General features: G+C 44.4%; 1 protein-coding gene across 9 annotated transcripts in view; it reads right to left on the bottom strand.

The window, feature by feature from the left end:
- LOC126574157 (Down syndrome cell adhesion molecule-like protein Dscam2) overlaps positions 1 to 14594 on the bottom strand; it is a 99076-nt gene extending 84482 nt beyond the window's left edge. For 8 of the 9 annotated variants that reach the window (XM_050234178.1, XM_050234181.1, XM_050234177.1 and 5 more), the window contains exon 1: positions 13332 to 13961. In XM_050234178.1, coding sequence (XP_050090135.1) covers positions 13332 to 13401 — 70 coding nt within the window. In that variant the 5' untranslated portion in view covers positions 13402 to 13961. Of the gene's footprint in view, positions 1 to 13331; positions 13962 to 14554 lie in introns of those variants that run through there. The other variant, XM_050234179.1, reaches the window with a different exon arrangement.
- Between the last annotated feature and the right edge of the window lie 392 nt (positions 14595 to 14986).

The raw sequence follows: 14986 nt of genomic DNA, 5'->3' as shown, positions 1-14986 counted from the left end.
CGAGCCGAAAGTCTTACCCCAAAAGGTAGACCCCCACCCGGAGTCGTCTACCACCTTCTCCCTGTCCCCCCCTCCCGGATATCCTTGGGATGGATTCCGCTTAAGACGGACGGTCGGTCGAGGAAAAACCCGTTCTCGGAATGGGCGGCATCGTTGCGAGTCTATTAAGATGATTGATTGATGTGCTTTCTGTCTCCTTCTTCTCCTCGTTTCTTCTCCATTGGGGCAGCGCCCGCGTGTGTGCTTTTTGGGGCCACGAGGGAGCCAGCTAGGTGCGGTGGTAATGCTCGGTTAAGCGGGGATTAGGCGAACAGAGCGATTTCTTTTGCTCTCTGCTGTGTGCAAATTGCTGCCACAATGCTTCTTTCCACCCGGAGAATACGGTTGTTTTTATTTCGTCTTATTACTCGAGCGTCTGCTAGCCGTTTGAAGTATGCATGTCTTTTCGAAAGATGTAGGATCTGATAATATGCTGTTTTCTTCTTCTTCTTTTTCAAGAGACTTCAACAAAAAAAGCATAGGACAACGAATAACTTCTTGGCTCGAAAAATGTACGTAATCTCTTAGTCTCCAAATGTTCTATGTTGATTACGACGGCCTTTGTTATTGGTAAAGACGGTTTACATCGTTTGCAGACTTTAGACGATCAATCAACAGAGTCCAATAGGAGAAAACATATTACTATCCTGGAAAACTAAATCCTACTTTCCGCTGCTTCATGCTATTGGAAATCAAGATAGCTCATTTAAAACACTAACAAATAACTAATTTTGTGCTTAGTTGCATAATTGAGTTCATAATATTTTGAAGTTGATTGTCTTTATCATATGATGCGTGCTATCTTTCGAACAAACTGTCGTTCCACGGTGTTTGATGCACATATTGAAGAAATATGCATTCTATCTTATTTAAAGTTTCTTTTTATCAAACAACAAAATACCTAAGCATTAACTTATCTCATGTTTTCTAGCAACTATTCTTCTGCACTGCAGAGGTGTTCACCACTTGGCTGTATTAGTTGTTCTCAAGAATCCTTTACCTTACTAGTTTTTCAAATGTAGCGTTTGTAATCGATTTTACGTGCATAGTGTGACAAAATGGCCGTTTTTTTAGCAGAAAAATCAAGTGAATGATTAGCAGTAGATTTTTCCTTAAAAAATCAACTATCGTTTTCATTCACAACTGATATCTGCTAAATGATGTTCTTTTGGTAGACTGTAAGTCATTCGCTATAACTGGATAGGAAAAGCTACGCATATTGAACCGAGTTTACCAGGTGAATGCATATGAATCCGATTTTTTCGTTGCAAAGCTATATCTAGGACAAATGAAGCTTTTAAAGCAGTCTAAGTGTTTTAGTTTGTTTATAAGGCATACGTTAATCATAATCGGTATGCATTTTTTCTAATTTAACACAATAACACATATTTTTATAGCGAATAAAATGGCAACTTCCGTTCCCAAAAACTTCGATTCGCTGACATCGTTGGTTATCTGTTTCCAATTGAAAAAATCGGCGGCCGAATCGCATCAAACTTTTATTGAAGGTTACGGTGGGCATGCTCTCACTGAAACACAGTGCCAAGTGCGGTTTAAAATTTTTTAAAGTAGTGATATAAATGAAAAAAACCACCAACCATCGAAAATGTTAGAAGTCAACAAATTGCAGGCTTTATAGGCCAAAACGGTTACTAATGATCATTTCAAGCAACAATTAATCAATTTCGACCGAGAATTGTGAAAAAAATTAACCAAAATATCAAAAACGACAAAATGGATCTATTTTGCTTGATGGAAATGCTCTGCCACTCTATCTCTATCAGATGAACATTTATTTGCATCGTTGGGACAGGTAATGGCTGAGGTTCCTTTTTTACAAAAATTGAAAATATGGATGGGTTTTGAAAAAAATGGTACAGATTGACGGTTTTTTGGCAAGGCATCCAAAAATTGCCTAAGATAAAGTTAAAATGTGTAGCTAACGATTGCCATAACTTTGGAGAATAATTGTTTCTCCATTTTCCAAGAAAAAGCGTTTTTTACACAAATCAAAAAGAACGGTTTCATATGCATAAACCTGGTAAGTCTATTTGATAACTCACACAAAATGAATTTATTTAATGAATGTATTGAATAGAAGACAAAAAGGAAAGTATGGCATCAATCAAAGTGATGCATCATTCTGATCTGAGTTTTGATTTATGTTTTGATTTTAAAACAAACTCACCCTGACTTATCAGCTGCATTCCATCGATTTGATGCAAACAATCACAAATGTCAAAGCACAAATAAACCCCTCTTTGAAATACCTTCTTTCTATTGAGCACGCGAGCGCGGATATACTTATCCGGAATGTAGCGGATTTCCGATGGTCTCCGATGGTCTCCCTATAATCGTACCACCACCGAGATCCAAAACCACTTGACCACCAGGCACAACCTGAGTACCGGCATTATCAACAAGCGGAGTCGGAAGCCTCCGAGGACACCAACAAAGGACACCGGTTTTTGTGCTTTGTGTTTCCTCCCGACGGAGCACGCTAACGGTGTCGCGGTGTATTAGCTTAATAGAGCGTCACGAGATGGTAAATCACATTGCACATACCCCCACTACGCTCCATCGTTTGCCAACGGCCAATGGTTCGGGCACCATATTTTGTTACCTTTTGCGCACCACCTATTGTATAGCGGATCAGCAGGAATGAAGTTTGTTGTGTTTCTTTGTGCAGTCCCTGGCGTTTCCTGGCGCTGTTGCTTGTGTTTGAAGAAAATTCATTGTTTGTTGTGCAATGGCGCACCGATGTGTTGCCGAAGGGCGCTTTAGGGGACTGGGCTGAGAAGGAACTGGCATTTTAACGCGCAATTAGATAGATGAAAAGCAAATGGGCCCACCGATGGTAATTCCGGTGAGTCTGAAGAAAATGGCCGCTTGAAGAATGAAACGGAGCTTCTGTCTGTCGTTTGAAGAGAAACAAATTTCAAAGAAACCATCGTTCATCGTTTTCGTTGGCTCTCTTCCACCACCACTACCACCACCATCATGATGTCGGAGGGCAAACCACATCGGGGGACAATGTTTAGGGAATGTTTACGAAGCGGATGTGTTATTCCCATAAAGTCCTTGGGCTAGGTTCAATCATCGTACTCGGCAGCGTATATAGCACATTCGAGCATCTCCCCGGAGATTGCCTTTGTTTATGAGTCTTTTTGGGACGGACGCAACGTTATTGCAATCATCACCTGATTCGGTCAACCAACACCGCGCCTGCCTGCGACCGCCATCAACCGCCATCACCAGTAAACATCCGTCCGGGGGCAAATAGAATGGCTCTAAGCAAATCCCAGCACGCCGGTCTCCCCAGCCAACCCCCCCGCCGGGGCCATCCGCTAACCGTTCTGTGTCTCCTCCGAAATGGCCACCATAGCGAGAGAGAGAGAGAGAGAGAGAGAGAGAGAGAGAGTCCTGACGTGGACCGCCCTTTTCGCCCAACGCGCGCTGTTACAACGTAACAACCGAAACGAAGGAAAAAAGTAAACGATAGACGATATACCACTTAATTGATTGCTCCTTGGAGGCGTATATGGCCGATGGCCGGACCGATGGACGAGCGAGGCGAATGACTGTTGCTACCAGGCCCAGGACCAGCACCAACACCAGGACCAGGAGGGTGGTTTCCGTGGTTGGACAAGGCAAAACAAACTTAATTTCTGTCGTGATTCTCCTGGCAGGCAGTCAGGCAGGCAGGCGGGCACTGCGGGCCCTATGACTGTGGTGGCCAGTTGAGCTTTATTGCTTTCGTTTTATTGCTCCTTGTCGAAGCGCTTGTGTATCATTCTTGGGCCTGGTATCTTGTTTTGCGCTCGGTATCGCGACGCGCTTCAGCAGCAGCAGCAGCAACAACATTTGGCAGCATCGCAGTGCGCTGTGGGAACTGTCACGGTTACTACGCGTTCCCTGAGACCACCATGAGAATAAGACCACGGCCTGCTTGTGTGTCTCATCGGCTTCATGGAAGGAAAAAGGACGAGCAGATCCCGAAACACTCCCCAAGATAAACAAAAGGAAGTTCCGGTACCAGTCTAGCGGTCTGACGCTCTCCGGTACTGTTGCGCTGGGTGTTGTGGGAATAATAAATGTCCAAAAATCAAACAAGTTTGACAAAGTAGCAACGCCTTGGCCCAAAACCACCCCAAAGGTGTCACCACGCGGCACGGTGGTCGGATTGTTTTAACTTTGGCGCGCAATTGGGAAGCATTCGGTCCGCACAATGGGCCATTCTTGTAGCCAGGACGTAAAAAAATAGTTTCATTTTATATCATTACTTCATAAACAAGCAGATGATCAATATTGGGGAGGCGGATGAAGCAATTGATCTCGAATCTCCTTCATCGATAATTTGTCCACCGGCGTGCGCACAGCGCATCCAACTGTTCCAACAGGAACACGCCAATGCCTGTCGCGAACAGAAGACCCGGAGCACGGGGAACTTTCACCCGGAACGTCCGTAAGACAACGTGCTGCTGCTACTGCTGTTGCTGCTTCCCGATGCCAGATTACGATAAGACGCATGATAAAGAAGCCCAAGGCGACAGACACACTCACCGTAGAAGATGCTGCGTGTCGCCTGCTGTCGGGGAAAAGTTAGATAAAGTCGGTCGGTCGCGACCGTCGCGCTGTTCACTGTCATGCCCGTTGCTGGAGCGTCACGCTGAAACGCTACATTGCGGTGGGACTTTCGCCGCGGTGTTCATAAATTTTCATTGCCCGTGTACGTAACATGAAGTAAGTTTTTTTTTAGTGGCCACCAGAAACCGGGGCCCGCGTGTCGCGTGTCGCGTGTCGTGCCCCCCCCCCCCCCCGCCCCTGAAAACCACTGCCGTCAAGCCTGGTTTCGGGGTTTTCGGTTGGAGCAAATTTGTAAACGGTGCGTGAGTGGAATTCCTTCGGATCCGGGGTTTCGGGATTCGCCACGGCCACGTGCACGTGTTGCGGTAATGGAATTACTTTCCAATGGTTTCGACGAGACGCTTTCCACTTCGTCGCACGTTATAGGCCTGTTCCTTGGAGTGCGGAGTGGGACCGGGACTAATCTCGAGAATCGCAGAAACAATCACGCACTGTAAATCCTTTCCTGCTCAACGGTGACAATGACGGTGGGTGTGGATTGAAGTGAATCCAGGGGAAATGGGGCCGGCTTGGAATGGACATGAAGAATCAACAAAGTATTTCCATTCCTCTTCTACTTCTTCTACGGTCTTCTGCTCTCGACTCGGAGCAAGAAAATCCCAATCACCCGTTAAGCAACATCATTTCGTTTACGTGATGTCATTCAGCACGGAAGACGTCAGACACTCACGCTCTGGCATCCGTGCGGTCCGGAAGTGGCAGCCCTGGTAGAACCATGGGGTGGTGGTGGTGGTGGTGGTGGTGGGTGGTGATTGGCTTGCTTCGTCCGGTTCTGCCTCCGGTGCTGCCGATGCTCAAGAAGCTCGGAGGAAAATCTCGGTGAAAGCCATGAGCTTTATCGTTTCGACATGAGTGTGGCTCTCTCTCTCTCTCTCTCTCTCTCTCGGTCCGTCTCGAGCAACGGCATCTTGTCCATCGTCTACGCGTGCCATCGTCAGGTGATGAGAGGACAGACCACGGACAACCGGGAGGGGGGGGACCGGAGACAGAACAAAATACCTTCGATTCCCCTGCCCGGCTTCCCATCCCCGGGAGCGAAAAGCATCATCTTGAGGAAGTGACTCTAAAATGATCACACGAATGGTCGAATGGAATGGAAAGCAACGACGAGACGACGAAAATGCTTCCCTTGTAGTCCTGCGAGGAATGCCCGTGACAAAACAAAAACATGCCCCGGTCCAGGAGGAGAAAGACTTTTACTTTACCACGCCAATCCCCCGGGAGAGGACGCGCACACACCGATGACGATGACGATGAGGTGAAATAACGGAAAATAACTGAGCACTGAGGCAAATATTTACTGAATAATATATCATTCAAGCTGCACGTGACATCAAATGAATAAATTGCATTTCGTCTTCGGGATGGGTGCTGACGAGCGATAGCCCCGGAACCATCGCCCAGGAGCGCAATGAATATTCAATGGCCGGCCATGGCATGACAGTGCAACGCGAAACAGAACAGAGATTCAGGTGGATTTCCTTCCAGATTCAGAGGCCCAGTTCTTCTTCTTTGCCTAGGCGATTGTTCATTTTCCTAAGACTGTGTCACATGTCTTTCGAATTTCGGTAGACTAGAGAGTTTGATTTAACAAAAAAACCTTTCTAACCTTTATCTGTACAGATATAAAATATAGAAAAGAATAATGAAGCTAAAATGATGGCGCAGATCGTTCCTATCCTCCTGAACAAGAAGGTGGACTTGGTGTTCTGGGAATGCGTGCGTGCTGACGCAATAACGGCAACGGCAACGGCAACGGCACCGGAAGGCCTCTTTGGAGTGAGTGCTAGGTTCAGCAACAGTATCGACTCTTATCGATAATTGGATCCACCTTAGCTCAGCAAACACGAATCTTGAGTGAGACGTGTTGTAAGCGCAATTCTCTCATCCCCGTTGGTTGGCCACGTTCTCAACACACCATTTTGCCTGTCATTGTTAGAGCGAATTTGAATTTCAGGGAGCAAAGAAAAAAAAACATCAGAACAGGTTTTGGCCTTTTCATGAAGAAGAAAAATAACAGAACTTTTGTAGGTAAACGACTAAAAGTGTACGTCTTTCCTTATATACAGTATGCGGTACATGTTTTAAAAAGCACTAAAATAGCATATCGATCGCTTTGATGTTTTTTTCTTGTTTAATTTACTTTTTACACTTTCCAAAAATAGCTTCTAGAAAAAAAAGATGTAAAAGAAACAGTCGAGCAAGGTACGAAAAACACACAAAAGGTGTTTATGCACCCCAATATAATACAGGGTGGCAACGTCGAACACCTAAACTATGTCACAGAAATAAGAATAGATTTTATTTCGCGCTGCTGTGTGTTTTAATAACACGTTACAACACCAACGCACGCACGACTTAGTTCAGCATTTCATCCCATATCTTCACCAAATGATTTTTAAAAGAGTCCAAACTCATATGAATTATGTTTCCTAGTTTTTATAGCATGTATCCTGATATGCTGAAGTCCACTGGCTTCAAATCTGGAGACGCTGCGGGCCTTTCCGATGAGCTTGTAAAACATGACAAATGTTGCGCACATCGTGTCTGCACAATCAATTTCTTATGTGCTGGTGCCTAACCCTATTGGAAACAAAAATCATTTTCTCCTTATAGTATCTTCGCACAAGGAATCAAAATAACCTTGAAACCGATCTCCAAATATGGTTTTGTTAATATTTACGCCGTTATCGATAAATAACAGCGGTCGTTTCGTTTTTTGATGATATTGTTCCGCAGACCGTCACAGCAAAGGCGTTTTCGTGCCTCTTGACTGCTTTTTTACTGGCTTCATTTTTCAGACGCATCATTTCATTTTTCTCATTTTTTTTCTTATTTAAAGTTGCCTAAAAATGTGTTGTGGGCAGCGTGCGTCTTCAGTAATATCCGCGATCTGGCACCCCTACTGACCACATTTTTGCGAGACAACCCATGATTCCTCTACTTCTTCAAAGGACAGGTTCTTTTTAAATATTTTTGCATTTTCATATTACGCGCCATTTTACTTGTCGAGCATTCCGGATTTCATCGTATACGCTCCTTGACCGCCTTAATTATTCCCTTTCCCTCGGTTTTACGTTTCTGGGACAATCTTTGGGGATCTTTGAATCGTTTGATGGTCCTGTGCACGAAAATTCTCGACAAATTCAGATGCAATAGCTTGGTTCTTATCTGATGTTGGGTTAGGTTTTGAAAAAATAACATCTTAATTTGTTTTCTACACGAATCCAATTCAATTTTCTAGAAAACAAAACCCAAATTCAACAGTAAACAGATCACTCCTTCAAATAGAAAACACAGATCTGATCTATACCTGTTATAGTTACTACAGGGTGCAGTAGAGTAAATGTATCACTTCGACGTTGCCACCCTGAATTGTACTGTATTGAATTTTATAATTTTTACATCAAGGTAATTAAATAATCGTCTTTTCTCTCTCCTTTTCAACGGATTGGATTTGAGTTTTTTTAAATCTCAAGCGCATCTATTGATGCCCATGTAAAGGATTTATCGTCAAAAACAAAGCAATTGATTTGTTATTTTTATCCTTTTGACTTAATTGAGGAATGAAAAAAAATTAAACGACAATTTAAGGCAGGTGTGAAAACACTTTGTTTACTTCAATAAAGAACAGATATTTAATTTATCAATAGAACTCTGTAGAAGAGATATTCTAGAAAAATAATATGAATATCTCTTCTACAGAGTTCTATTGATAAATTAAATATCTGTTCTTTATTGAAGTAAACAAAGTGTTTTCACACCTGCCTTAAATTGTCGTTTAATTTTTTTTCATATGCAAAGAAAACACAACTCAGCAGTTAAAATAATTAACATCTACGTTAAACATTGAGACTTTGAAAAATATTACTATGCAACAAGCAACAAGCTTTTTAGCATGGAAACATAAAGCTTAGTTTACATCGTTTTAATGTATAAACGGTTTTATTCCACCATCTTGGCATGCTCTTGCCTGTGGGAGGTATCCAGCTTCAATGATTCAATGCCTCCGAGCAACGATCGAGCTTGCACGCGGATGCGTTAATAGGCTGCTATCGGCTTTCTATTGCTTTATTTTCCGTTTCGTGGCCTTAGGAATATTGGCCCGCCCTCCGGGCCAACAGCGAACTGAACTTGCCCTCATTGTCAGTCATTTTGCGTTTAATATACATAAATTTCACCGACAATCTCATGTTCAGCAATCGCTTAATTTAAAAAGTTTTCGTTTCGTTGTAGCGCCTACAGGGCCTTCACCTTGTTCTCCCGTCCACCGGAGCGGCTGCTTCTTAAAAGCCGAACAAAGCGAGCAAAGTTGCTAAAAAACATCGGGAATCAAAAGTACGAAAAACATCGGCCAAATGTAAGCAAACTGTAAAACGGAATGATGTTCCGATTTTTACATTCATGCGATTTTGGGGGGAAGAGAGAGAGAGAGAGAGAGAGAGAGAGAGAGAGAGAGAGAGAGAGAGAGAGAGAGAGAGAGAGTGGAGACAGGAGTAAGGAGTCTCCTCCCAAATCGCTTCAATGTTGGTCCGATGGGAAATTTACTGAAGCAGCTACCAGCACCGCAGAGTGCTCAAAGCGGGAGATGGATAAGAAAATTGTTTTTCCTGCTACCTCCTTGACAACTCCTTGGGTTTTTGGCGGGGGTTTCATGTTGTACCAGGCCCTACGAAAAACCCTCGACACCCGACCCGGACTCCACCCCCCGCATCGTCGAACGCACAGACAAAAGGATGTTCTGCAGACCCCAAAGGTGGTGGCAGTGGTGCTAGGATGTTGACGGTTTTACGAGCTTTTCACCAACGCAACGGCTCGGGTTGCGGATGGACGCGTCAAAGCGCAGCGCAAATCATAAATAAAATTGCCAACCCCTCGAAAACCCCTTTTTTTCGTGGTGTAAAGGTGGAGGAAGAGACAGAAGAGCGGTGAGGGGGTCGCCGGAGCTGGCGGCCAGAAATTGAAACCGAGACATTCTTCTTCTCGGGGTGAGCATTTTTCAAGGTTTGGTGCCAAGGACCCGAAATGCCGAATGTGGTTGTGCGGCTGACGAGAGGAACCGGATTTTATGATGAGGCCAATGAGACCCCCACCAACCGACCGACCGACCGAAAGCAGATTTGGATGATTTTATTACCGACCGCGCGTAAATATGCCGCGCACATTGTGCGATGTGGCCTTGTTGTCGATGGCGCTCGGTGTTGTGGTGGTGGTGATGGTTTGGAAAAAAATGGTAAAATCCCATTACAAAGTAACGCCAATTTCAATTGAACCACAATCAGTAATTCAATTCACCAACCGCAACGCAGCCACTGCTCACCATTTTACAAAGGTAAGGTTTTTCCTGATTATACATTTGGCGTGACGGAAAATTTGAAAAAGTTACTTCTTTACTAGCAGTTCCCGATTCGAACTGCAATCCTAACTATATGAAACATTCAATACTCCAAATGACTGGCATCATTTGATGCTCTTAAGCAGTTTTCAAATTTTACTGAAGAAAAGATCTTTCATTGATTGTCGACTGGTGGTGGCTGGTTGGTTGGTTCGATGCTGCAACCACAATGCCAGGAATGGAAAATAATCTCGTAAAATGCTGAAGATCCTTCGAATCGTTCGCCGTCGAGTCGAAAGGGCCGCCGCGATAGACATTGTTTTTTCAGCAAATATTTATCTTGGCACGCTTAACGATTCGCTTCCACCGCTAAGCTTAGAACAGCGGAACGGCAGACGTCGGATGGTGGTGGTGGTGCCGCAGTGGAGTCTTGGATTCAACTTTAACTTTTCGATTTCTTCTCAACGCTGCTGCTGCTGCTGCTGCTGCTTCCTCGGCGTTCTTCCTTTTAAAAGCCATCGCTATGCATGGTTCCCGCAACGGGGGCAACGGAAGCCTCGGATTCTTCAATGTTTTGTTTTTACTGTATCAACCCTGCTGGGTGTTTTTTTTGTCGCTCCCGCGGCCAGGCTCTATCATTTGGTGGCAATATTGCGAACGTTAGGGCTGTTGTACTGTTTCCAAGAAGCTCGGTTAGCTTTGCTCACTGACCCGCGGAAGGCTCTACATATTAGCAAGCAGTTAGAAGGGGAAGGTCTGACCAACGAATGGATGCCATCAAATGTCACCTAATCGTATGCTGACCATTCGGTAAGATCGTTTGTAGCGAAGAGCTGAAAACATTCAAAAGGATTTGCAATAATGAGCTGTGTTTGCGGACTGAACAAGCGGTCACATTATTCCAATGAAGCCTTCAGGGGACCCCTCATTTAAATAACAAAATCATGTTGGGTTAACCGGCGAAACATTCACTGGCATGCAATGCATTTATTCTATATTTAAAGGGGCTCAAGCATAATGCTTCATTGACTATGCTTGAGTTCATATTTTTTTATAAAACATTCTAGAGTGTCGATTGGACGAAATAGTAGATAACTTAGGACGAAGTAGTTGTGCAACCAACCAATTTTTCACCGCATTATTAGACCACACAATCAATGTTATAGATCATTTTAATCCTAAACAAATATATATTCTGTACAAATTGGTTGAATGTTTTACAAGTCCAATATTATACATGGCTTGTAGCATTTAAAGTTTCTCAAAAACCATCCCAAACTGGATAATGTATCATGAAAATCAATGTTTGTTTAATCAATTGTACTTTGTACCTACTTTGTTCTTTGTATTGCGCATTTTCTCTGCCTGTAGCTATTGTGAGATCTCATTTATTTGAGCCTTTGAGCCAATTCTACACAGGTAAGCGGGTACCTTATTTAGCTGCTCTTGGGAAGCCGTTTTTATCACGGCTATCAATGCTGAATGATGTTTTTTTTTATCAAGAATGTGCTCAAAATACAACTAAATATTTCATATCATCATTGAGCAGTTTTTGATGAATTTCATGAATGTATGTTGTGAAGGTCATGTTTAGAAGTTAAAACCGAAAGGGATTCTTTCAGATTGAAGTTCTCACATGTGCAACTTTCTCGACAATTTTTCTAGTATCAGAACAACGCTAGCCATTTTCTATCATTTTTACACCTTCCCTATGCTTTCGACAACTGTTAGTTTCTTAAAAAATCCCAGAATGGCTCCTTTCATTGTCCGTTTAATCTTTTTAATAGTCATTGCACCTCCAAATATGCCACAGTTAACATTTGTAATGCTTGTTGCTGATTTTTATTCGACAACAAGCTAAACACGGAAACACGCTAAAATACTAGTCACAAAAACAGCTATCATAGTTCAAGGGAACGATAAAATTAAAGATATTTTACGTTTGAAGCATGACAAACATTTAAAAAGACTCTTAAAATTCACCAATCAAACGCCTTGAAGAGCCACGTTGATCATGCTGTTTGAAATTTTTTTCAACAATCGTTTAAACGGTTGATAATATTTTCGAGACGCACTACATAAAAGCTACCATTAGAGGTCGAGCTGTCTCCCGTACCTTGAAGAAGGTTACCCGCTGGCACATGATTTATGAACAAATCGCAGAAGAAACTTCCCATTCCCCCCCGTACTGGTACACTCCAACTGTGCGTTACGCAACATGCGATGCGGTTAAACGGCCACCCATTGCGGCCAACTGAACTGGTATGTCGAATCAAATCCGCTTTCTTCACCACATGGGCCGCAGACGCTGATCTGCCTCACCGTAAATGGCCCAGCACTCTGCACTGGAACACTCACATAAGAGAATCAGCCGGCAACTGTGGTGCGTACATGGCACTGCACTCGAGGTTTGCACACTATCGGTATCGAGCAGCTCGGAGAAGCAAAAATTTCACAGTACAAAACGGCTTCCAGCAGCATGCCAATAAATGTCCTCCAATAATACCCGGCGGGCATTCGCAGCGGGCAAAAGCAGCAGCAGCAGCAGCCTGGCCTTACCCTGGGCTCGTTTGTTGGCCTCGTGGCTCTCGTGGTTTTACATGCGTGCTGCTTGGAATGTACTGGTATTTTAGTTTTTCGGTGCGCCACCACGAAGGAATCCAATAACCACCGTTTCCAATTTCATCCGACTGACCGGCCCACGGATAAGGGTCGGATTTCAGGATGTGATTTTTGCCTCCGCACATTTTTTCCACCATTCCTGCCTTCTGTTGGTCATTGAGATCCCCCGAGATACCGAAAACCGTCTCCGACGATTCTAATGCCGGTTTTTGGAATTGAATAATTCAGCCGTGAAGAGGCGTTGTTGGTTGGATGTTTTTTGGCCTGTTTTGGCTACAATGTGCTGTTTGGTGCGTCTGATATTTCATGTGGCCTGTTTCAAATAAGTTTATTTTTGGCCTGATACAGCGACCGGCACACCATTACGTACTGCCTGTGTGTCTGTGCATTAATGTTTGATATCTACTGGAACCCTGCGCTGCCTATTGGCTGCGTTTATTGAATATTTCATGTGGCGTATGTTTTGCATAAAACTTTCCGGCGCTCCCAGTCCAAGCCGGCTGTGGTCGGTGTGAGTTTTTCATTTTGCCTCCAGACCAACCAATTCCACTCCACTAGTGCTAATGCCAAAAATAATCTCACGCGAATGACAATACACCAGAATCGAAAAAATGCGACAAATTTCGTGAAATGTTTGTACAAACATGAAACTCGAAATAGAAGAGGGAAAACTAATCATAATACTTGCCGTAATTTAACCAGCCGACGATGAAGAACATCCAGAGCGACGCATTGTCATACCGCAACATGGTGGCCATGGTGGTCTCTTGTGGTGCTTCCTTTGTACGATTTTCTCCTGTTTTTTTTTGTGTGGACTCTTTCTTTCGAATTTCTTATTCCAGATTGCCTTACGAACAGTGCAGCATCATGGCACGTTCATGCTTTTCGAGCAATGTCGATCGAAAGGGGGCACCCCGAAAAAAAAAACATTCGTCATCAAAGGTTTTGCATGGAACCAGCACCATCCACCATCCAGCATGCAGCTCACCGCAGCAGTTGTGCTCTTTCACCGGCAAAACCTAGATAACAACCTGCCAAGCCAGTACTTTCCGGGCATTCTCATTGCACTCTGAAGCATAACACTTCCAGCTCCCTAGCACTGAACTGGACTGGACACTGGAACACATTTTCTTTTAATTTTTTTTGTAAATTTAGTAAGCTCCCTTCTCAGCACACATACATCCACACAGATACACACATATACACACTCTCACAGAAATGCATCAATCATGGATGCCCTCTCGATGCTAATAACGATACCGATTGCGATACTTTAGTGGCGATTCGTTGTTTCGCGAGACGAAATATTTGCGGCTAATATTCCGTACATCAGAAATTCCAATTCAATTTGCTAACGGAGCTGCTCCGGCGTTTCTTTCCACATTTTACGCGCTATTAATAAACCACTCGAAACTCGAAAGTGAAGAACATCCGACCGAAGATACACCTTCAAGCAAAGCTGTTCCCGCGTAAACGCGTCAAATCTGTATTCGCTTTAGACGATGAGTTCCTGCGGTGTGTCGCATCGCGAAAGCGGTAAATCAGGACACTGTTGGTCTATTCAATGGTCGGTGCTGCGTTGTAGGAGCGGAATTGCGAGGACTGCAAGAGTACGCCAGTGCAGAGGATGCGAAGATAACGCTGGCTTTCCATGGTGGACGGTGAATCTGTGCCACAAAATCAGACGCTCACGTGTTTGTTCACCATATGCTTCCACATGTTTCCACATGTCACTTCTCGGGGGGAAGGGGGGGGGGGGGGCAGACCGGACTCGGTAGCTACATCCAATCGGCACTCACTTGGCGAACCTTGTCTGCTGTCTGTTCACTCCATCGAGAGGGGGTTGTGCGGCTGCAAACACTAGCACCGGGCAGCAGCTACCCAAACCGCTTCCACTCTCACCCTTCCGACCTTCCCTAAACCTCCCTCCACAAGTAACTCTTCACCACGGCCGGCTGCTGGCTAGAACCGATGGCATTGCTTCCGTCTACCGAACCGAACGGCACAACGATCACTCCACAACTGAGCAAGTGCGCGACCGAGTTCGGAAAAGCTTGCGAACTGCTGGCCGGAAAAGCGGCCCCGCACTCACACCGTTACACCGAGAAACGGTGCGAACAAATTTGACGAATTAAACGTGAGAAGAGAGAGAGGGAGAGTGGACAATTTTCTCTCATGGTCGGTAGGGGGAGGAATCCTTGCAGCATCTCGCTCGCTCTCTCTCTCTCTCTCCCGCTCTCTCGGAGCTTTTTGTTTTGATGGCCGCGCGCTCGCTGTTGAGAGCGGTATGCTGATAAGAAGTTCAAGTGAGCGGAGCGCACGGTATGTACAATTTGTTTTTTT

Source organism: Anopheles aquasalis, chromosome 3 (assembly GCF_943734665.1).
Source record: "Anopheles aquasalis chromosome 3, idAnoAquaMG_Q_19, whole genome shotgun sequence".
Taxonomy (NCBI): domain Eukaryota; kingdom Metazoa; phylum Arthropoda; class Insecta; order Diptera; family Culicidae; genus Anopheles; species Anopheles aquasalis.
Note: the sequence above shows the minus strand (reverse complement) of the source record. Positions and strands in the feature narration are given on the sequence as shown.